Source organism: Pangasianodon hypophthalmus, chromosome 10 (genome assembly GCF_027358585.1).
Source record: "Pangasianodon hypophthalmus isolate fPanHyp1 chromosome 10, fPanHyp1.pri, whole genome shotgun sequence".
NCBI lineage: Eukaryota > Metazoa > Chordata > Actinopteri > Siluriformes > Pangasiidae > Pangasianodon > Pangasianodon hypophthalmus.
In genome coordinates, this window is record NC_069719.1 from 15,282,616 (window position 1) to 15,307,247 (window position 24,632).

Below are 24,632 nucleotides of genomic sequence, written 5' to 3' on the forward strand. Positions count from 1 at the left end.
GACCGGATGTACATCTACGGTAGCGACATTCGCGTTGCTTTATTTATGTATTTATTTTTAATCTAAAAGTAGTACTTAAACTACGCATATTACTGTACAAAACTGTATTTCGAATCACCACAACCATCATCATTATTTTTTTTTTATTATTATTATTCCCTTGTAGTGGAAACAGCTGATCACTTACTCTCAGTCTATAGGCCTACAAACTCATCGGTGTTTATTAGATGTGTATCAGGGCGTCTTTGAAAATGTATTTTAAACAGTTGTTTTCGGAATAATCTGGATCCACTTATACTTGATATAATATCTGGTGTATTTTTGGTAAATATCAGGCTCTTTTTTAATTCGTATTCATGACTAAAGCTTATTTGTTGACTTTTGTTAGTACTTTATATTCCTGCTCACGTGCTTATCACGGGCTATACGGCGTGTTACTCTGTTTCTTGTTATGTATATCTTGATGCAGTAATTATTGTTAAAATAAAAAAAACAACAACAAAAAAACACACACTATGTCATATAACAGGCCTACGTAGTACATATAGGTGCCACACTATTTAGCGCTAAACATTTAATTAGTAGTTGTTGGGTTTTCAGCCCCATCCCTGTGTCCCAAACACACTGAGCTGTGACGTCACTGCTGGCGGTGGAGCAGCTGAGAGACACATTAGCGCTTTCCTCATGTGAAGTTCCTGCGATATGTTAATTGATCCTATGAGTGGCATCGTATGGACTGCACCAATATTACTTTAACTCTGTTCAGCAAGTTGACAGTAATACCGAAAAACACCGGGGCAGAAAATGCTACGAAAGGAGACATCTTGCTGCTACCAAGAGGTATGAAGCAGACTGGAGTTTGAATATGATTAGACTGGGTGCCCTGAATGGAATCACGCACGTGTAGGTTATGATGGACATTATAGTTCATCAATAGCTGATGGGTCATTTAATACTGACTGCTGTGCTGTGGTCACGTGATAGCAGCTGATTACGTAACAGTGCAATTTGCGTGCACTTGAGACATTGCGGTTGTGGTTAAATGCAGCTACAGTGTCAAGAGATATAGTACTGACATTGTACTGATACTGTACTGATAGTACTGATTATACATTTCCTTGTCTTTAGGGTGGTACCATCAACACTACATCTTTTATACCCTTAATGCATATCTTTTTCTTGGTAATGTGAATGTAGCATACCTTTAAAAATGATTTAAGGTACATAGTTGGACCTTAAGGATCAGTCTTGCACCTTTAATTAACTTTTTAGTGTAATGTTTTAAGGTACACTACATGCACCTTTCCAGGTAATATGTACCCACTAATGGTTAAAAAAAGTACCATAGAAAAAAAGTACAGTTCGTTACCCCCCTTTTTCCCTGAGAGTGTAGCTACATGGTGTGGCCTAGCTACATTTCTCTTTTATTAATGTATGTAAATATAAATGAGCTTTTATGAGAATTTTTATATATTTCAAATTTCGTAATTGATACACACAGAAGTATGACAGGGTGGTATACTTTAATACATTTTGATACATACGTAAATTCCAAGATATTGTACTAATTGGTAGTGTAATCTGAATGTTGTAGTTTAATGATGAGGATTGTGCACGAGCATCTGCATCCTACCAGCACAATGGAGATGCTGCCCAGGATCAAGATGAAGCCAACTGTGATATCTTACCAGGTGTGGACATAGCTCTTTTCAATCAAATCTGACCTTAATACAAATGTTAAACTGGATGATGCTGTTTATTCTGTCTTTGCAACATAGATGTGTAGGAATCTTCCCTAAGATTGGATCTGGTCTTATTACAGATGTGGATGTTATGGACAGCAGTCCACACTCTACTGCCTTCAACAAAGCTTGTTTGAAAAATGTCTTCACGGTCGTTCTTGTTCTCGTCTACCTTCTGCTGACAACAGTGGCCGTTTTTCTGGCCTACCAAACCATTTCTGACTTCTTGGAGAAGCTCAATCATCCTGTAATGTCTGTATCATTCAAAGAGGTTGAGGAGTTTGCTCCCCCAGGTGGGGTCCATACACACAACACTGCTTTTGTGATTCACTACCTTGGTTCTTTGCGAATTCATTTGAGAATTTGAGAATTCAACGGCACTACGGTATGAAGTTGTATAATATGTGTAAATGCGCTTTTTTTTCCTCTGCAGGAATTGCACTGTACCCAGGGAAAGCTCGGTTACTAAGCTGTCGACACCACTACCACGATCATATTCCTCCTCGTTTATTGGCAGGCCAGTTGGAGGCCAGTGACTGTGTAATACAGGAAGTTATTTATACTGACCCATATACAAACCATACAAAAGTAAGTTTCCTCTCTATTTACATATGATTTGCTAGCGATTCTCTTTTATGTAATATTAAAAAAAAAAAAAAAGTCATGTATGGACCACTGCATTGTATAGTTTTATTTTCAGAAAGCTTGTTCTAAAAGAAACCAAATCTTTGTTGATGGTGTTATTGTTTTAATTAAATGTTGGTTTGCAATGTTGTGCAGTGTGTTGCAACTACCTTCTAAACATGTCTCATCCTGTATAATTGGCATGTGAATTCTGTAATAAGTGACTGTCGATGTATTTTTTTTGGCATAAGTCTCTCTACATGTTCATGCACTGTGTAAAACATTCACAGACTCTACACAAAAAGGTTAACTCTTTTTCTAAGAGTGTAGATGCAGCATTCTCAGTCCTGGAGAGTCACTGTCCTCTGTCACTGTCCTGTTTTCAAAAAGCTACTTAAAGTTAACTGCTAGAAAGTCTGATCAATGTGGCACTCAGTCTACCATTTACTCATTTTTTTTTTGTGCTACAGCCATTTTGGGAAACTCAGCCCTGTATGATTTCAAGTTTTCTTTGAAACTTTCTCAGAAAAAGCTTGTTTACTTATCTGATGAACTAGGTGTGTGCAAGGCATCATGGAAACTGTATTAATAACATGTTATGTAATATAAATGATGTGCTGCATAAGCAAGCCCTGGTGGTTGAAGGTCCAACAGATGTCAGGAACCGAGAGCTCGTATTTCTACAGTTCAGTCAGAACGAAACCGAAGAGGACTTCAGTGCCATCAGTTACATGCTGTTTGCCCAGTTCGGTGATATGGTTAAAAGGTAACAATATTTTCTGCAGTGTGCACCAATATGGCCTTGTCTGATTCCTTCTGTTTTGAATAGTGTTTAGGAAAAAAATAGTAACATGTTCTACAACTGTCCTCTGGCCACTAGCTCAAATAAAGCTGAATTCATGAGGGACTGTGAAAAGAACTACTCAATGTGGACTTTCTCTGGTGGCTTTCGTACCTGGGTCAAAATGTCTTTGGTTCAGACATCTGGGAAAAGAAATGAATCTGTCGAATTCAGGCAAGAGGTAGGCTATGAATTTTTTAAAATTTTCCTTTAATTATAATTTCCGACATTCTAGTGGTAGTGTTAGATTGTTGTATAATCTGTACATCATTTTGCAGTCCAGTGTGGTGAAGTACAATGACAGGAGGTCTTCACAAGAGCAAACTGATGAGCTTTTCTTTATTGTGTTTCAATGGCGAGATCCATTTATACAACAAGTCAAAGATGTAAGTAGGAGACTCGTGTTTTCTATACCATATTGATAATGCTAATTATTCTATTTGAAGGTGGGAGCTGTTCATGTCGTAACAACTAAAATTTACTAAATCACATCCCCCTAAAAAGGAAAGGTAGAAAATGTATATCTAATCAATTGAATCTTCCTTTTGCCAACAGATTGTCACAGCAAACCCGTGGAACACCATAGCCATTCTGTGTGGGGTCTTGATGGCTCTTTTTAAAGCTGCCAACTTTGCCAAGCTGAGCATTAAGTGGATCATCAAAATTCGCAAAAGACACTTAAGAGCAAAAATTAGGGAAATGAACCAAATCAGCTGACTGACAATTAAGAGTTGTCCATTTTCCAACGTTCACTATTCACTGTCAATACTTTCAATGTTCACCAAAAGGATTTTAATGTTAAAGAGAATATTTTATTTTTATAACTAATTTCAACACAACAGTGAATTATTATTTTTACTCAATCAGTATTTTATTACTTGACATCTCAGAATGACTACTGACATTACGTTGAATATTAATACTAATGTTCTTTGCACAAGGGCTGGATGAGAGTATATCAAACTGGCTTTGACAATGTACAGAATCTTCTACAATTCTTCTCCAGTCTTCTCTCAGAAACATGAGTGCTAGATGCTGCGTCATCTTATTTCAGTTCTCTATGCAGCAAATCCAACATGGATTTAGAACTTGATCTCTCTAAGCAAAGAATGCTTTGGGTGTGTATTTTTTATGTTTGACTGATCACTGTTATTTTTGACCAAATCCAGTTGCAGCATAATTTGAAATGTGCTCAGAGAACTGCTTGATTTTAAACAATCATGTATTATGCATTGTGTTTCTGTTATGTCTGTTACTATTTCTGTACCTTCGTGTGATTTGTGTGACTGTCAGTTTTAAAACAGCATACATTCTTTGGCTGACATGTTTTGACAAGTGTATTGTATTGTGATTTCCAATATGTACTAGTTTATTTTTGTCCTATTTCTGTCCTGTTTGGTCAGTGACTGAAAGAGTACTTATGTGATTCCATGCAATTCCATAATGTTCAACATAATGTTGAATTAACAGTTTGTTTAAAGACAGTATAGATTTGTGCACATTCTTTCATTCACCAGTAAGAAAGAGAAAGGAAGACTTAACACCATTAGCTGGGCTTTATGACTGTGCTTAAGTTTCCATCTGATTCAGATTATGAGTTCACATACGGTTATTAAAGCGATTTCATCAAACTGTGGCGGTCGTGTGCGTCTTTCAAAATATACGTTAGTTAGGGACTGTTATTTTGAAATGTGCGTTTGGCGGACATTAAAACGAAAAAAAAAAAAAAAACAGACTCACATCTCACGGTAGGTGAGAGCGTTTATGATGGGAAAAAAAAAGTTTTAAAAATAAACAAAAGAGAAATCAGACGAAGTGTAAACTCCGCCTAAGTGAAGAGGTACTTGTGATAAACTATCATCTTCCGCGTGTTTGTCGCGCCTGCAGTTCCGGTTGGCTAAGATGCACAGTGTTTGCTAAAGGAGCTAGCTGTGTTGTTAGCTAACTTAGTTTTGACTAAAGCATCGCGCAGTTTGCAAGTTGTATTTAGCTTGTATGCTATGGGTGTCTCCTAGCTTTTTTTAGTGGCGTTGTTCTGAATTTTATCGATTTAGATAAGTAGCTAACCTAGTGTTTATATTCTCCGTGTAGCATTAGCTTTACTACTATAGAGCTAAGTAGTATGCGGACTGAATGGCGGGTTATTGTGTAGAAGTGGGCGTGTAATAAAGTCACTCTGATTTAAAATAACTTAAGGTTAGTTCATGTTAGAGCTCCTGCAATAAAACAGAGTTTTGATGTGAGAACTATTAAAACTTGTAAACACTTAATTATCACTTATTATCTTATCATTATCACTTAATTAGATATTTTTTAGGATTGTGGTATGTATGTGTGTGTGTATGTGTGTGTGTGTGTATATATATATATATATATATATATATATATATATATATATATATATATATATATAAAATGTGTGTGTGTATAGATAGATAGATATGTATATATATATATATATATATATATATATATATATATATTATAAAATCATCCACACAGAGTATTGTTAGCTATAATGTCTAAAGCCACCAAAAATGTAAATCTGCTGTCTTAATTTCCATCATGGTTTTATCATTATACATCTTTCACATCATACTATGGAAGAGAGAGGTCTGAGAAACACGAGATTACATTAGGCACATTTCCCTTATATAGGGCTTTTTATCTTATCTAATTCCACACCTTTACACTGAACTCAGCCCTTAGTCTCAGTGTAGAACTGGAGAGGCCCTTTTTTACCTTTGAAAATCAACGTGTAAGGACTGAATGTATGCCAAAAAATCCACAGTGACCTTCAGTGTGATTACTGGGTGTGTTTACAGAAGACTAGAAGTCCAGAATAAAATTACTGCACAGATGTCACAACACTGCGCTTTTATAACATTGTGATTTTTATGATTATTTTTGTCTTGCAGTAGCGACACACACAATTTCCCCTCTACCCTACAGTAAGACTCAATTTTTTGATATAAAACAAGTTTCCCTGAGTAAAATTGATGTTCACATAGATTTGTTAAACCTATATTAGTCCAAACAAATCTCAGCATATTATAAAAAGCATTTAACATAAGTCACATACAGTAGGCTAGATGTTATACACTCTGGAATAAAAGGGGAAGGGGAATAATCGTGGCTGTAAATATCTCTTGCAAGCTTGGCAAATTATATCCTGAGTTTCTGATTTATTACAATTTTTTTTTAGGAACATGCCTTTTAAACTTTTTACATTTTTTTTATATGATTCCAATCTCAGAGCTCTGAGCATCGAATGATAACTGTTACTGATCTGATACTGACATCTTAGTAAATGAGAGTCTTTGTGGAAAGGTCTGTTGATTAGTTATGTGAAACCTCAGAGATCAAATGACAGTGTGGTTTAAAACAAGTTGTGTGTTCATATGCAATATGTGTGTCATGTCATTTAACCTCGCATGAATTCACAACATAAAATACATCAAATCCAATTCCGATCCAGCACTTTCAGCCTGTATCAGTCCTGATAAGGATTCTCTGTATCAGATCGGTATATCCCTAATATCTTTACATTTTTAATTTGATTTTAACTCATGTAGCCTTCTTATGGCTCATGGAGAATTTAAAACAGCAGGAGTAGACAAGCATTTATCCGAGAGGTCAAATGGTACATTGAGGGTTGAGGTGTATTTACGCTGTAACAGGCACCGTGTGACCTGCTGTTTGAGGAGTTTTCCAGAACACACTCCAGGGCATCGAACTTGCCCAGACACAGTGGTGGTCTGCATTTAGCCTGGTGAGCAGCGTACACTCTCATGACATTTACGCTGGCAGTGGTGCTTGAGACACTGACCTCTTGAAGCTTTTCAGGCTTCATGCATAGTGCCGTGTATTCTAAGTCTGAGCTGACTCCTTATACGTGTGTTGATGTATAATTAGGCAGATAGATATCTCAGAGTATTTGCTGTGCAAGCGCATGAGTGAGAAAGGGCTCCTTTCCTTGAATTTGTTTATTTGGAGCTAATCCTCTACCATTACATAACCACTATTGGTGTTATAATCTTTCTAAATGCAAATATTTGAAACATAGTATGACCTAATAATAACTGCAGTTACTTACAATTTAACAGTTTGCTTTTGCTCAGACAATTTTACGTTAACAATTTTTTTCTTTCCAGATATGCAGCGCGGATCTGTTATGGGCTAAAAATATACTATCACCACCATCATGGGGAAAACCCAGACCTGCATTTTGTGTGAAATTGTCTACAACTCCAAACAGGTGAAGCTGGCTTCTTATTTATGCATCTTCTTTTCCACCCCTGTAGATAATACCTGCCTGTGATTAAGTTAATAAGATGAACAAGCTATAATTGCCTTTCTAATGTTGAAGTGATTCAGTGTCACATGTACAGATGGGTGACAAATTAAAGGAAAAACAAGTGACTTTGTTATGCTGTAGGAGGCATTTTGCTGGCATGTTTTGGGTCTACTTGTCTCCTTAGAGGAAAGAGTTACTGCAAATCAATACAATTTATGACAAAACATTTCTGTCCTGATGGGACTAGTCTCTCTAAATCACATACTATGGCCTTTGCAGTCACCAGGTTGTAGTGGTCCAACACCCAACTAAGACACCTTCTGTTGCTTTTTTCTTTAATTTTATTACCTATCTGTATAAATTACATCATCAACCACTTTTTCCACACATATGTTTTAAAGTTTAAAGTTTTGTACATTATCTGGACCTCTATTTTAAATAAAGCACTTCTTCATGGGTATAGACCAGCTGAAGCTGCAGCTTTGTGAAGTTCTAACCTTTTCCTGTTGTCTCTTGTTTTCCCCAAAAGGAGATGGATGAGCATATGAGAAGTATGCTGCATCATCGGGAGCTAGAGAATCTTAAAGGCCGGTAAGTGACTGCATTCCTATAGTCTGTCATATGAGTTTCACACAGTAACAAATATTGTTCATACTTCTTCCAGATAGCCATAATGAATAAGGGTTTTTTTTCTCCCCCTGTATGGTTAAATTACATTTACACTGAACTCCAGGAATATTGGCAGCCTTCAAGTTAATGTAATATTAATGTTACGTTTAATTATTGTACTAAAGAAAGCATCACACACAGCGACTCTAAATTTTCACTCAGATAATTGGAGAAATTCTGATAAGAAAAATCACACTCGTGATCTTTTTTTAATTAATGGGATTTTCTCTCAAAAACACCAAAAAAAAATTACAGTGTTTATTGCTATGGCAAATATATTGATATTGATGTATTGATAATTTTATCAATTAGAAGCCAAGAGGAGTTTTTATGCAAAGAGTTTTTTCCTCATTGATTTTAACAACCAGAGCATCGCTTAATGTCCGGTGCTTATAAATTGTTAAGACAACTTTACTGCAATGAATGTGTATCCTGCCCTTTCCTTTCTTTTCAAGTTGTTAAAAAAACTGTAACATTTCCTCTTTTTTTTTTTTTCCTTTTTTTGTGGATTCATATGCAAATGTGCAGAGTATATGGAAGGGCTTTGATTGTAAACACAATTGGATTCAAATGTTTACATTTGAAATCTCCTAAGTATGTGTTTATTTTGCCCCAAAACCTAGCTGCTTATACTAGGAGTAAAGAGACAAATTCTCTCCAGGGGAGTCTTCGTCAAATGTTGCTTGTGGGTGTTTTAATCGTTTTGAAACCAGTGTTTTGCAGAAAAAACTGTGCAAGCTTACAGTCAGCTCCAGAATAATCTGGTTAATTAGCTTTAATCTCAACCTGAAAATATAAGTAGAATCTGTAACTGAATTGAGTTTATTCAAGAAAAAAAAAAACTTTTATTCACAACTTAGTCACAACTGTTAGCACCTCTGCGTTCACTTACCTTGTGCAACCTCACCTTGCCAACATATCAGCACTGACTGAACAATTTTCATTGGACACAAATTCGCCGTTTGAGAAACAAAAAGTATTCAAAGGATTGTGGAATGGTGAACATCAAGAACCTGACCTTATGCACTGTTCATCTATCCTGAGGCTTCACCTATAATGCTTGATCAGATTGGAGAATGCAGAGCTGGGAGGAGACAGCTCCTCAATACAGAATCTCTCCAGAACCTCCAGGGTCCTAAATACTCTCTTGTGGACTGTCCTTTTTCGCTCACCCCACAGTTTTCAAAGGGGTTCAGGTCAGGGTACTGGGCTGGCAATATCAAAGCTTAATTCTGTGGACAATGAAGCAGTTTGTGTGGATTTATATGTATATTTTCTGGATTATGTGGATTTAGATGTATGTTTTGGAATTGTCCTGCTGGAAGATTCTTATTTACCACCCTAAAAGTTTATATGGGCTTTTCATGCATGCAGCTATTCATGCTGCATTCATTAAGATACTTGTGCTAGATTTATATGTTTACTGTGCAGTTACGCTAATACCTTTTATTTAGCCGTCTGTAAGCTAGAAATTACTTTTTTTTTTTTTTTTAATAAAACCCAATAAAACATGATTAACCATATTGTTAAGATTAAAATACCATATTGCAAGTGTTATTAATTTTTCTTTATTTACATTAGGATGGCAATAATTCTGGAGTTGATTATGCATCCTATGGGTACTGAATATTGAGTCCTTTTGTTATTCTTTGCATGTGGCATTTGGCTAGAAGCTTGTTGTAGTTGGTGGTAACTGTAGTTAGGCACGTGTCATCTCCAGTTCTTCAAAAGGACAAGCTGAAGGGGCTACAAGAATATATATATATATATAGGCACTTTGGAATCAACAGGCAAGGGCAGCATAGGGCAACTGTGTCTCTCATGTGACTGTTATGTAGACCACTGGAATGTGAAAAGTGAGACTGGAACAGAGGAAAAGCAAGTAAACTTCAGAACTTGACACTCTGGCTAAAGCACAAATACCACTTTTTTGATTGTTTCTTTACAAATTTGTACATTACTGTTTTAAAATTTAATATGTAACTGCATGTGTGAAGTATCCATACAGAGCAAAAAAAACAGGCTTAAAGGGGTAGTAAATAACTTGTAAATATATGTTTAAAAAAAGGTGTACAGTCTTTAGCCTGATAAATCTTCAGTACTGTTTTTAATGGCACTCTGCCCTGACCCAGTTTTTGGTGGGATAGGTCAATTGCCTGTAAGACAACTCTCTTTTAGCTCACAAGCCTGGTATTTGGGAGTGGAGCTCTGGTAGGGAGTGGGGGTTTGCTACAAACAGATGCCTGCAGCTCATATTACAGCAACTGCTGGAGAGACCCACCCTGATGCTGCTCTTCAGTACTAAGAAATGAGAGAGAGAGTCAGGGAGGGAGGGTGTGGGAGTGCAGTAACTAAAGTGGGCTGCTTGTTAGGCGTTCATTGCAGAGTGCAGCAGACACCATCGTGACAGCGTGTGAGGGCTCGGCTGCAACAGAGAGGGTGCTGGCCTCTCGCGAGCTCCAGGGTCCATTTCTGGTGGCGAAAACATCATGCCAAAGGCCCACTTTTTGCCAGAGGCACCTTCCCATGCCATGCTGCTCCAAGCATGAAATGAAGCTTTGAAAACCCTCTACAAGATCAGGAAGATCCAGCTGTTTTTCTTTATGTTTTAGGTTTTACATTAATACAAGAATAAGTCAGTTTGCCTCCTGATCATTTAAAGTGATTTCTTTTGTTTCATTGGATTTTTTATTTATTTTGATTATTTTTGAGTTGGGGGAAGTACTCTCCATTTCTTCGGAAGCATAAGGGTATGCTTCTTCCCCAAGATTTGCTGGGAAAAAAAGTCAAGGCTTAAGTTGTCCTCCAGTCACCTGGCATCCACTTTTGCAAGCAGTTAGCCATGCCTGAGGGTGGCATTCATCGGCCACTGTCCCCTCTCCTTCCCAGGGACTGCGGGCATGAGTGCCGGGCATGTGGGGTGACTGTGGTAAGCCTGACTGAGTATGCAGATCACATCTCCAGCTCCATGCACAAGCAGCGTGTGGAAGCCCATGACCAACAGATATCTAAAGCAAACCAGGATGAGGACTACTTTGATAAAGAGATGGTGGAGCTCATTGAAAAACGGAAAGAGTTCATCAGGTAAAATTGTTTATATATGACTGGATACCTGCAATTAGTTAATCATTTAGGACTATTTAGGACCTTGTGTGCTGTGAGGGCATTAAGCACAGTAAATAATTTTGCCCTTTCTTTGAGACATTGCATTAACTCAGGTGTTTCGTGATAGTGTAGATTATGTATCAAAATGTGATCAAAATGCCTGCTCTTGGACAGGACCAGTAGTCCTAATTAACTCAAAAAAAAAAAGTGTGTTTTATATGTATGTTCATGTCCTACATGCGTTTAGCTCTATTTTAAACTGAACTACAGGCTGGAGTCATGTATCATCAAGCCTAAAACAGTCATCAATGCTCACTCACACTCTCACTCACTTCAACCCTTTCCCTTCACGCTGGCCGACTACAACAGATTATGAGCCAACAGTCCATGAATAACCAAACATGTAACCTGAGACACCATAATTCTCAAAATGCTGATCAATTTTGATCTATTTGTCTTTCTATTTGGCATTCGAGTAACCAAACAGTGCATGGTAAACCTAAACTAAATGGTCAGAAAATGAATGGAGAATTATTTTGTTAGATCAGTGTTAATGAAACTTCACAGTACTTTATTAAGTAGCAGTTGTTCGTTCATGAGCACTGTAGCCCATAAAGCAAAAATATTTCAGTGTTCAGTCTTTGTGGCCTTTGCCAAACAGAGCACAAGGTAGAGCAGATTGTTCTTGACACATTTATGTGATTGAATTTAAAAGCCAGCAAAAAAATATGCTGAAGACATACTATTGCTGGGGACATATTTAGTGTGTTAATGGTAGTAATTTAAAGGAAGAGTGATAGATATTGATGTTTTGTAGTGTTACTGGGGGAGTGGCACAAGCAGTGTGCTAGTCAAGTGACTGTTGCCTTGCATCTGACGTCCTGTCACATGCAAAATCGTAGCTCATAACTTAGCCCTCATTAAGTCCTGCTTTGTAAGGACAACTTAAGGAACTTTCCTTTTCACTATATTGGACCAATCCTTGTCTCATGATTGTTATGATTTATGAACGGTTAAAGAGTGTGCACATTAATGTGTCAGGTTTCCTATTAATCTTGGCTTCCCTCAGACAAGAGGAAGCTGCTTTGAGGAGGGCCAGAGAGGAACAGGAGACCATGAGAAAGTGGCAAGAGATTAAGGAGCAGTGGCACAATCACAGACAGTGGCGCAACCCCCAAGGTGGCTCTTGGGGCCCAAGATTCTCCAACTTTCCTGTGTCATCCAGAAGTGGGTTGAATACCAACTCGCAAGAACCACATAGGTGCCCCGAGTATGATCGTGACAACTGGAACAGACGGCAGATTAGGAGCGCCACTTGGCATGCTGAAGGGCCCCCTGACTTGCAGAGATGGGAATCCTTAGATGGACGAGGAGGTAGCTTGAACAGTAGGGGAAACTACTGGGGAGGAAGACAGGGCACCTATGCCGGTTGCTCTCCACAGCAGAGAAACCAGTCATCCTGGCCCAACAAAGAAGGCAACAGAGGGAACTTTGAGAGACAAAATGACTTGCATTGGCAGCGCTCCAAAGCTAATCATTGCGCTGCATCTTCTAGGATACATCACCACCAGAAACCACATCACAGTACTGAGAGCCAGAAGAAGTGCTACCAAAGACAGGAAGGTTGTGGAGAAAATGATCCTGGAAAGGGTAAGGGTAAATCCGACAAGACCCACCGTTGGGCACCGTATCCTCCAGCTTTGCTTGGAGAGCCTTTATCTCAAAGTGATATCCAGCCTGCTTCAGATAAGGTGAATTTTGACTCTCCTGAACATAGTAACGAAAGAGGTTTGAATGCAAGCACCCAAGGCTTAGAGGGGCAGTTACAAACAGATTTTGGGGGCAGCTTTCTTGAATCCTCTAAACCCCAGCAAGAATATGAGAAAGAGTACAGAAAGCAAAGCACCAGTCCCAATAAGAGAAATGAAATCAGTGGGAAAACACAGAGACTGAGTCACACATCTTCACCCTCTTCTTCCTTGCCTTTACCTACTCAGAGACTTGAGAGGCCCACCAAGCCTTCTGAAAAAAGAGTCACTGCTAACACTGGTTCAGTGACTAATCTCAGTCGAACATCAAGTCAAGACTCTGTTAACTCTAAAGCTTCAAAGCATTCTCCCTCAGGTTCCCTGTCCCCTCTAGCTGTTTCCATTGGCCAAGAGCAGGAACATTTGCTTTCTGAAATGCTGCGCAAAGCAAAGGAGAACCTTTTGAATAAACAAACCTCAGTAGAAAAGTCTGCCACAGAGGATGACCTCAAAGGTGCTGAGCTTCATATCCAAGAAGATGAGTTGATAGAAGGTTCAAAGCTGAACAGTACAAAAGAACACTGTAGAAGTAATAGGAAATCGGTCGAGCACCATGGAAGAAGTAAAGAAGAGGAGCACAATGGAAGAAGAAAAGAATGGCAGGCCCTCAGAACTGAGATTGCTGTGCCGTCTGGCTGCTCCAAAAAAGACATCAATCTGCTGTCTCTGCAATCGCTGCAGGTCAGCACCTCCACCATGGACCGGGAAGATGAGGAGGAATGTGCAGAGAGGGAAGAAGATCTTGTACGAGATCAGGGAATGCAAGCTATGGATGAGGGCATAATATCTGACAGCGAGGGCAGCCGCACCAACCACTTTCTTACCACGGCTGGATGCTCGGTGCCTACCCTGAGAAAGTTGGCCCTGCCTGCTGGTCTCAAACGGGACTTGAACCGGCACATTGGTACCAAAGGTAAAGGAGTTGCCTATGAGCCCAACCTGAATATTGCACGGCGTTTCAGGAACGTAAGTGGCACACGTGAGAGTGAGAAGGACAATGGCCTGAAGCCCACCCTGCGGCAGCTAATCAGCTCCTCTGCCTCCAGAAGAAATGTCAACTGGGACCAGGTATATCAGGAGATCCATCGCAAGAAACAGGAGCAGGGCAAGGGTTTGCCAAGGTAAAATTTGTTTGCGTTTTTGTTTGCCTTACAGTGTTTTCAGTACAAATATCAACATAAAAACAGTGAATACCACAAAGCTAATGTTAACCACATGCTAACTACACGGTTCTGTCTTTGGTCAGGTTTGGAATAGAGATGGTACCCAGTGAGCCGGAGGGTACAAGCCACATGGAAGATGATGGTCCTCTCTGTGAGGGCTTCCAGTGGGACTCTGTAGCTGACTATAGACCAGTATCTATATTTTCACGTAAACGCAGCATGTCAGAAAGCAGTGTGGTCACCCATGGCACCGCAGCATCCTGTTCACTCCTCAGAGCTGCAGAACCACCTTCTGTCATGAACTTACAAGATAGTTCCAAGCTTCAGGCTGTTCACTCACCTATGGAGGAGGATTGTGATGATCAGAGGGATAGTGAGGGCGTAGCCCAGGCCAAAGAACACATGAAGGAAATGGAGGTACAAAAACCTGTCCAGGATACAGAGCCTGTGGATGGGGAGAGTAGCGCTGAGCTGAATGGAGGGAAGAAACGCAGAGCAGTGGGGGTGAGTGATATAGCTTTTTCTTGTGGCAATGCTTAAAGACTGACAGTATATAAGTAGGTTCTACCTCAATCATCACTACTACAGCCTAGATCTGCCCTAAAATGTCTATTAAGATCAATTTTTTTAATTAATGTTGGCAGTGAATTTGTAATTTTTTTTTTCCTGAACATATCCTAATTTTTCAAAATAAATGTTACCGAAATGTTACCTACTGCACCTTGAACAGACAATAGAAGTATAAAATCAAGTTGTAACTGCAAATGTAATGTGTAAATGGAAGCGTAATCTCATGGGTTTTTTTTAGGATGTGGCATCCCCAGAAATTGCTAATTCAGAGAGGAAAAACAAGAGGCTGAAAATCAAGCCTAAGAAAGGCAAGTGTATGGTTATTTCAGGTACAAGACTTAGAATATTTTTTTCTATAATGTGTTATAATGTGTTGTCTTACGTTGTGCTGTGTAGAACGCTCTCAGCTGGATGAGTTGTTGGCTGTTTCTTTGCGTGAGGAGGAACTGAACAGATCTCTGCAGGCAGTGGATAACAGTTTGATCCAGGCTCGAGCAGCCCTGCAGTCTGCCTATATGGAAGTGCAGCGTCTGCTAATAGTCAAACAGCAGGTTAGTTCTCATGAATGAGCAATGCCAATGTTTCTGTTCATTAGGATAATCTCTTTTTCATTTAGATCTAATTTATAATCATGTAACTACTCCCCAGGTAACCACAGAGATGAGTTCCCTGAGGACCAAGCGTATAGAAATTCTACAAGGGTTACAAGGTACAAAATTGGAACAAGTGTAAGAATTGTGAAAAATTGTGAAAGTGGTCTTAGGAAAAATAATTCCTGCTTTATTTTTAGGATGTTCTGATTCTCCACCAAGAACAAGAAACTGTGATGAGAACCTGACCACTGCACCAATTCTGCCATTGCCTTCTTTGGCCTTGCCTGAACATACTGCTAAGCCCAGTAATCCAGCTACTACTTCTTCCATCCTCTCACCATCACCTGCCTCTAGCCCACCTGTTTTTGCTATCAAACAGGAGCGATTGTCACCCGTGACTGTCACCCCAGCACGAGAGCCTACAGATAGCCTACTCTCTGGCCCTCACAGTACCACACCAGAGCAATCAGCAGCCGCCGCCACCGCCGCCCCTGAGACTGGTGTGGAACCTGTCAGTTTAGGTAGAGTTTCATGCCCTCAAATTCAGAAAATATCTTTGTTGTTACTTTGTTGCTAGTTATCTCACCAGTAATTACTTGTTTTCTCTTCTGATGTTTGCCACAGATGCCACTTTAAAGTGTAACCTTAATTTAAAACTGTGTCAGAAGAATATAGAATCTGCCCAGGATCACAAGTTACAGCTGTCTGATGCTCATCAAGCTCATCTTGCCTCTCAGGAGCATACTCTAGATCCTCCCTCATCCCCAAACTCTGTTAGCCCCTCACTTAACCCAGTCTCTCCAAAGTGCTCTCCACCGCGCAACAGCCTGGAAGCTAAGGCTGGGAAACGTGTAAGAAAGCTGAAGAAGAAGAGGGTCCTGAGGAACGCACAGGGAACCAAGCAACCTGACATCAGTGACTCGGAGCTTGATGCCGGGGAACCCTTACGGCCTGTTCGCAAGCTGCGACCCCGTCGGCGCACCAGTGGCTCCTGCTCCTCTCCCCCTGCTGCTGCTGCTGAAGAAAAAGAGGAGAGTATGGAGCTAACAGCTGCACCGGATCCTCCAGAGACAAAGGGACCAACACTCACTCCTGCTGGGAAGGAGACTCAGGACTCTGACTCCTCAGAGCTGGAGATGGTGGAGCTCCCCCAAACTGTACCTACAGAAGTGGTTAATTTGGACTCCTCGGACCCAGATGAGGAAGAAAGAAACCCTCCTCAAGTCTCCAGGGAGTCTGCTACTGAGATGACACAAACCCAGAACCTTGCATGCAATGAGGTCACTTCCACCAGTGAAATTGACACCAGCAGTGTAGTCACAAGCTGTGAAAGGTAGCTTTTTATGAAAACTGATCAATCATAGCTGTAGTTCTGTTATGGGTAACAAAGTCACCATTTGTAGGCTGAAGGCTGGTAAGCTATCTGTTGTTCTGCAGTAATATGATAATTGTTAGTAACACTGTAGTAAACTTTATGGGTTGTTATATTTGACTATGTCATGAATTGTCAGACTCTCCTGCTGTCCAGAGGGGTATAAGTATCATTTTGTAATATGCAATGTCTTTTTTGTGTTTGTAGTGCAAAGAATGTCACTTTGGCAGTTATGAAGGAGTCCAAAGCATCTTCCGGTAGGTATTTCAAGTTTACAGGTTGGTGTAAACTTAACTGCAACTCATAAGCTACATTGTGTAGATTAGGAATACACCTTTCTTGAATGACAGTTACTTAAAGATTACATTATCCAAAACACTTAAATTTAAAAAAAATAAATAAATTGAACACTCAATACCAGTCCACAGGGCAACCGTGGTGTATCTCTGGAAGGTCAATGGACTCCACATGGCCTAAATTAGAATGATAATGACAAAAATAGTTCACCAACTCCCTAAATTACTTTTTAAGGGCAGGATATTCTTAGAGCCTGGGTTAGTTTGAGGCCCCTGACTTGTTTCTGAGAGCAACTGTAGTGATAACAGCCCATGATGAATTGCAGAGTTACATTGCAGAACACGCTGTTGAGGTTTTCAGTGACAAATTTGATTTTTTTTATGTTTAAAACTTTAGGAATTCAAACAAGCAGTTCTTGTTTGAAACAAACCTGGATTGCAGTCTTTGTGAATAACATATATAGGTTGTGTGTTGCATTTGGGTTAAAGTAACACTCATAATTTTGAAAGTTGTCAGCTCAGCTGAAAGCATTGTGTGTATGTTGCAAATGGGTTTTTTACATAGGACACAGTCACTGACTCATGTTGTTTCTGTGTACTTTATTAGACGTATCATCAGATGCTGGTGAAGAGGAGATGCCAACTGAGGGCTCATTTGAAGGCCATCAGGAGGCGGTGAATGGAATGCAGATCCATAATGGCCTGCTGTACACCTGCTCAGGAGACCGCACAGTACGAGCCTTCAACCTGATGGTGAGCCCACAACACAGCCCCACAGAAACCGTACACACTGAGAAGGTGTCATTAGGTCTTATATCACGATATACTGTGCTGAAATTCATTTCACTAGTTCAGAGGACCTATAGGTTGAATAGATTAATTGAATAGAATAGATCATGTTCTTTCGAAATATATTACAGAGTCGTAAGTGTGTGGCAGTGTTTGATGGGCACAGCAGTAAGGTAAACTGCTTGGTGGTGTCATCTGGACCTGGCTTGCCACAGCGACTCTACTCCGGATCTAGTGACCAAACCATCCGCTGCTATAACATCAAGGTGTGTCTCTCTACCTCTGTTCCACCAAGCCTTCACTTATTATTGACTCATTTACTGGTAATGTTCAGACTTTGTTATTCAACCTTACAGCCTTCAAATGCTATTTTACTTTATAGAGGTTCTACATCTACAGCAGTATGGGAGACACCCGAAAACTAATCTTTTCTGCTTTTTCTAACAAGCAGTCATACCGAGCACAAATAAAATTCACCCAGTGGACATAGACTTGTGTTAATTTAGTAACAGTTGTTTAAAGTAAGCATACACCGAACTGGTTGCTTATAAATCCAAATTTATTTACGCTGCAATTTCTGCAGACTGGCATTAAATGCCATTTCAACCACTACATGTTTTATCATTTATGCTGTTATCATGGAGCCATCCCATCTACCAACATACACTGAGTTTTTTTTTTTTTTTTTTCCTTTCTGCCTGTTAGGATATTCTTGTTTACAATGTTGGCACCTCTGCATTTACATTTTCTATGAAAGTTCCATTACACAGGATGTACCATAAAACAAAAATTCATACACAGTGGATTTTATGGAATATACACTCACTTAGCACTTTATTAGAGAAACCTGTACACCTACTTATTTATGCAATTATAATATCATGTAGATATGGGCCATCAGCTTCAGGATGTTCACATCAACCATCAGAATGGGGGAAAATGTGATCTCAGTAATTTTGACCGTGGCATGATTGTTGGTGCCAGATGGGCTGGTTTGAGTATTTCTATAACTGCTGATCTCCTGGGATTTTAATGCACAACAGTCTCTAGAGTTTACTCAGAATGGTGCAATAAAGAAAAAACATGAAGTGAGCGGCAGTTCTGCAGACAGAAACACCTTTTTGGTGAGAGAGGTTAATTGAGAATGGCCAGACTGGTTCGACAGAAAGGCTACAGTAACTCAGATAAACACTCTGTACAATTGTGGTGAGCAGAAAAGCATCTCAGAATGCACAACATGTCGAAGTGTAATGCCTAGTGTTAGTATAGTATTCTTAATAATGTGTTCAGTGAGTGTATGTTTTAAACTTGTTTTTCATCTACATCTTCTGTTTGCTTACATCGTGTTCTCCGATTTCACATTCACAGATCTTTACTTGGCTCAGTTGCTATTTTGTGTCATCACTATTTATTTAGTCTAAGCATGTCCTCAGTCATGATCAATCTCGGATCAAAGTCTGCACTGTTGATGTTTCTCTCAGACCCGAGAGTGTGTGCAGCAGCTTAGCCTCCCTGACCGTGTGCTTTGCCTCCATAACCGTTGGAAAGTGCTCTATGCAGGGCTGGCCAACGGCTCAGTGGTCACCTTCAGCCTCAAGGTAAGCCTCATTCATGTTCCCCACCCAGGAGGACATTAACCTGCACATGCTTTAGCTTACACTATAGCTTTAGCTTTATACTTTTGTAAATTTTAGTGTATGTGAATTTATTATTGTGCCATTTAACAACCAAATGTTTAGTGTTTGATTTTGTGTGACCGAGGGTACAATGTGTGCTCTGCTCTGGCTTTTGAGCCACTGAGAGGCATCTTGTGTTATTTGTAAATATTTTGATATAGATTAAATCATTTTAGCATTAAGCATCTGCTTGAATGAGCACGACGAGTGTAGATCTTGCCGCACTGTGCTTTTCTCTGACTGTTTGTGTGTTTTGTTTGATCTGCTTTTGCAGAACAATAAGCAGCTAGATGTGTTTGAGTGCCATGGGCCTCGGGCGGTGAGCTGCTTGGCTACGGCACAGGAGGGAGCACGGCGTGTGTTGCTTGTTGGCTCTTATGACAGCACCATCAGTGTAAGAGATGCCAAGAGTGGCCTGCTGCTGCGTACCCTAGAGGGGCACACTAAAACAGTCCTCTGCATGAAGGTGCGTTTCAGCTTTACTTTAATATGACACTGTATTACATTTTAATAGTTATTTTGTGTTAATTCTTGGAGAAACGTTTTTTTTTTATTTTTTTTATTTTCTTATATAGAGTGCTAGCATATCCAGCTACTTATATACTCCTTTCTTATCTACTCTAATTAAATTGTGTACTCTTTACTCCTGACCCTTATTGTTGCTATGGTAGTAGTGCAGTGTTCTTTTGATATATGTATATTATACCTCATCTATCGTGTTTGAAAATATGCCCAATGTAAAGTTCCCCACTGGTGGTTTAATAATTTAGTTACATCTATTTTGCATGCACATGCAGCTCTTTTCTCTACTCTGTATTTTCTTTTTTCGAAGGTGGTGAATGATCTAGTCTTCAGCGGATCCAGTGACCAGTCTGTCCATGCACACAATATACACGTGAGTGATTTTTACACTCTTTTTCGCCATTTGCATTTATTTATGTGAGGAAATTTGCCATATGTGCTGGAAAGGTATTTGTCTTTACCACTGTGGTGTTTGTGCAACTTGTAGACGGGGGAGCTTGTGAGGATCTATAAGGGCCATAGTCACGCTGTCACTGTGGTGGCCATACTGGGGAAGGTGATGGTCACAGCATGCCTGGACAAGCTGGTCCGTGTGTATGAACTGCAGGTAAGAATCTTACAGTCTGTTGTGTTTAGGGTATATGATTTTGATTGGTTGGTATGTTCAATCCTGTGTCTTTTTTTTTTTTTTTTTTTTTTTTTTGATGACTGTTTAAATTGTTGGTGTGGCTGTCAGTCTCACGACAGGTTACAGGTGTATGGAGGACATTCAGACATGGTGATGTGTATGGTCATCCACAAGAGCATGGTCAGTATAGCTGAGAATATCATAAATAAAGTATTTGAGCTACTGCTGAATTTCTCGAAAACTCTGTTTTTTGTTATTTTTTGTTCTATTAGATCTACACAGGTTGTTATAACGGGAGTGTACAGGCTGTCCGGCTGAACCTGATCCAGAACTACCGCTGCTGGGTAAGAGACTTGTGTGCAGTGTTGTGGCCTTTTTATGTGCTGCCGTTGAGCTGGTGTTTAGCATTGTTGATGTGCGGTGGTGTTGGTGCAATTCTGATGTGTGCTCTTGTGTTTCTCCGGTAGTGGCATGGATGCTCGCTGATCTTTGGTGTAATGGAGCACCTGCAGCAGCACCTGTTGAATGACCACACCAGCCACACGCAGCAGACACTCAAGTGCCGCTGGAGGAACTGTGACTCCTTCTTCAACTCCCGCAACGGCTTCAAACAGGTAACAGCACAGCTCTTGTCCAAGTTCAAAGCTAGCTTAAAATGCATTTCTACATGTCTTTTTTTTTTTGCTCCTTAAAAAAGAGTAGTTATATAGTACTATAGTACTAAAGATTGGTCAGATTGAGCAACACTTCTTAATTTGGGTAGAATAGGGCTTGCTGCAGCTCTTGTCTGAGGAGTATGTAAATTCTCATAGTGAGTGGAAATAAGTATTCAGACACTTTTGTTATTGATATTGGTGGGTTTGAATGCAATACAATTTCAATATGAATAACTTTACTGTAGAATTTTTTTTTTAAATAATAGCCTTGTGAACGTGGCATTTTAAACCATTTCACATGAAAATAAGTGTAATGTATTATTGTAATAATGAGATAATGGTGTAGGAATTAGGCAGAAAGTTCAATTTGCCTGTATCTGTCTCAAATGCCATGTTTACAGGCCCATTATTTTAAAAAGAATCTATAGTAATATTCTGAGAATTTCTACAAAACATTACACTTATTTTCACATGAAAAGGTTAGATAATTGTATGTGATATTACTGCACTCCATGGCACCATCTACAGGTGCAAGCTCATGAGACCTGAAACCAACTTCAGCCTCATCACCTAGCTAATGTTAGTTGTTTAAACTGCTACTCTTATATGTTGAAGAAATATGTGTGAATGCATCTACAAACAGTTCAGTAGCTCCTGGTATTATTTTTGTCAGCTTTTTTATGCAACTACAATACAGTTTCCTTGCTGCTATACACAAAGTACTAATGTTTGTACTTTATGGTGTCTGAATCCTTTTTTCTTATCAATTTGGTTTTTAAACATATCTTTTTATGCTTATGAATACATACCTTTTGTTCATATTTACAAGTGCAAGTCAAAAGACGTGCAAATTTGCAGTGGATGTATGCACTGGAAGTATATTAAATAACAAAAACAAAAATCTCTTGAATACTTATTTCCCTTCACTGTATATGAACATTTATAAAACATCCTACATTACTTTTTGACACTGTGGTTTTTCTCATCTTTCTAGGCCGTGCAAGCTCACATGCAGAAACATGCAGGGGAGGACAGTAAATTGGAGTCTTGAGGGGTCCTGGAAAGGTCAACCTAGACAATCCAAATAACCTCCTCTTCTCCCATATTGGGAAGATCTCATCTACACCTCAGGATAGGAGCTCTCTCCTTGTGCAATCATTTTTCTATGTGCAATCAGATACTAACAGCTATCATCTTAGAGGGAGAGGACAATCTACTGTGACAGTTCTAGATGCCACTTCTGAATAGGATTTTATGTGAAATAGTCATTTGTGTATGGAAACTACAGACAGTGTAGTCTCTATCAGAATATTTTGAAAGAGCAATGCTCATAGGCTTTTATTGCTGTCACTTTACTGCTTAGTGGATGTGTTGGAGGCTTTTGGCATCCAAAGGTTCTTCACATTTTTTTTTAGATTGTGAAAGTCCTTCTCTTTCAGTGGAGCTGCTGGTATTCTGACCGTACCAGTTGAACCATTTTCTCGTTCCTCTTATCCATGTACACTGTAATCTTATCTCTTTGAGTGAAGATTGACTACACCTTTCTGTTAGCACACCATATGATGATTCTGTCATCTTCGAGGAAAAGATAACAGATGTACAGGTAGTGGATAAAAACCTATCTCTTCCTACTCTTTACTCACCTGATTATACACAGTATTATCAGCTCTGGGATATAATGACCAAATAAAGACTACGAATTAAAAAAGAACTAGGGGGAAAAACCTCTAAAAATTGTTCGACAGGCCAGAAGCCAGAAGAGTTGTTGCTGCTGCCCCTTCCTGGCTAAAAACACACTTTGTTCATTACTTTGTATGGCATGGGTTCGGGGATGTTTTTCATTTGGAGTGTTTTGAGGTTTAATAGCATGGTACTCCTATCTTCTTGAGCAACCAAGGTTTTTTTTCTTGTTTGTTTGTTTGTTTGTTGTTTTTCATTCTTCTTTTTTTTTTTTTTTTTTAACTAGAAGTGTTTTCTGAAGACCCCCATTCCTTATAATTCACTCACAGCTCAGATAAGGACAATGTTTCACAACTATTCTATACCAAAACAGGGTAGGACAATCAGGATTTAGTGAAATATTTATTCATAACTTATTTCAAAAATTTAAACATAGTTTTTAAAAGATTTCTGAAGAGGGTGGTCAGTTTTTTTTCTTTTGTCCTTCAAATCTTATCTAAAGTGGTTTTCCTTAGTCCACCACTATTTTGAAAGATTTTCCGATTTTCTGTTTTGATTTTTTTCATATAGGCTTTTCTGATTTCTTTTTTGTTTTGTTTTGTTTTTTTTTCCTTTCTCTTCACGTGGTATGGTTGCTCACTGAGGTTAAGACTCAGTGGGGAGACTGCTTGTTTGCCATAACTGAAAGATTGCTGTTCAAGGAAACATGTTTGCTGTGATTGTGACAGGTCCTGAAATATGACAGTCGGTGTGTGTAACCCACTGTGAGCAGAATGTGTGGGAGTGTGATTATGCCCAAGTAATACAGTGCAGTATTGCTGGTTTGACTTGGATTTTTTACACAGTGATTCTCACGAGTTCGAGAGAGTTCTGTATGGGCTCTGCCCTTTTATGATTTAAAAAAAAACTTTATTTATATGGATGTGGGTGGAGGTGCATGCAGCCTAGCTCTACAACACATTTTGACTGAAGGGGTGTGTGTGTGTGTGTATTGCAAGTTGTTAAAGTGGTTAATGTGATAGGTGTTTTATGGAGTGGAGAGCATAGTACCAGAACCCCTCTCCCATGCCATAGCGCTCCGCCATGTAGGCAGCACACAGAACCACACCCAATAATAAATTATAGCTAGTTGTCTTAATTTCAGCAACATAACTTTAAACATTTATAAATATTTTAAAATCAGGACTGTGTTCTTCCTTAAAGTTTGTGCCACAAAAGCTACATTTTAACTACCCTACCCAACTCACTGAAGAGATTTGATATTATTCTATAATGTGGATATTTGTTTTGTTGCTGGCATTGAGCCGCAGGTTTTTCTCACCCTTGATCCCATTGACAGTACATCTTTCTTTCTATAAATAGTGTGTAGCATTCGGGGCAGTTTGTCAACCTCTTACCTGGTCTTCCCAAAGTTGGTTTGTTTTTGTTTGTTCATTTCCACTGAATACCTTGTTATAATAAAAATACATTTACAGTTTTGTCAACCTGGCATTTTGTGTGTTTATGCTTTGAGATATTTCTTGTATGCACACTAGTTGAATTAATGTTGAATATTTTTAATGCAGCATTTTCAAAAGGAAAAAAATCCTTGAGCCAAGAAC

General features: G+C 39.2%; 2 protein-coding genes across 4 annotated transcripts; both read left to right on the top strand.

Moving 5' to 3' along the window:
- Positions 1-194: 194 nt before the first annotated feature.
- Positions 195-4,838, top strand: pacc1 (proton activated chloride channel 1). Of its 2 annotated transcripts, XM_026934109.3 has the most exons (9): positions 195-324; positions 601-840; positions 1,595-1,691; positions 1,823-2,035; positions 2,176-2,330; positions 2,993-3,132; positions 3,247-3,388; positions 3,486-3,593; positions 3,763-4,838. In XM_026934109.3, the coding sequence occupies exons 2-9, from the start codon at positions 805-807 to the stop codon at positions 3,922-3,924; spliced, it is 1,053 nt and encodes a 350-aa protein (XP_026789910.1). In that variant the 5' UTR covers positions 195-324; positions 601-804; the 3' UTR covers positions 3,925-4,838. The 2 variants fall into 2 exon arrangements, with proteins under 2 accessions (XP_026789910.1, XP_026789912.1); XM_026934111.2 differs by lacking the exons at positions 195-324; positions 601-840 and having other exon boundaries at positions 1,779-2,035.
- Positions 4,839-4,927: 89 nt separating this feature from the next.
- On the top strand, positions 4,928-24,515 carry znf106a (zinc finger protein 106a). 2 transcript variants are annotated; one of them, XM_034308023.2, is made up of 22 exons: positions 4,928-5,047; positions 7,362-7,465; positions 8,034-8,095; positions 11,063-11,257; positions 12,348-14,207; positions 14,333-14,753; positions 15,058-15,127; positions 15,216-15,370; positions 15,468-15,528; positions 15,610-15,933; positions 16,037-16,745; positions 16,992-17,041; positions 17,688-17,833; positions 18,001-18,135; positions 19,351-19,467; positions 19,820-20,011; positions 20,378-20,440; positions 20,555-20,674; positions 20,804-20,875; positions 20,968-21,039; positions 21,163-21,309; positions 22,346-24,515. In XM_034308023.2, exons 2-22 carry the CDS (start codon positions 7,412-7,414, stop codon positions 22,400-22,402), a joined length of 5,082 nt encoding a protein of 1,693 aa, XP_034163914.2. In that variant the 5' UTR covers positions 4,928-5,047; positions 7,362-7,411; the 3' UTR covers positions 22,403-24,515. The 2 variants fall into 2 exon arrangements, with proteins under 2 accessions (XP_034163914.2, XP_053093571.1); XM_053237596.1 differs by lacking the exons at positions 19,820-20,011; positions 20,378-20,440; positions 20,555-20,674; ... (2 more) ...; positions 21,163-21,309; positions 22,346-24,515 and having other exon boundaries at positions 19,238-19,467.
- Positions 24,516-24,632: the final 117 nt, after the last annotated feature.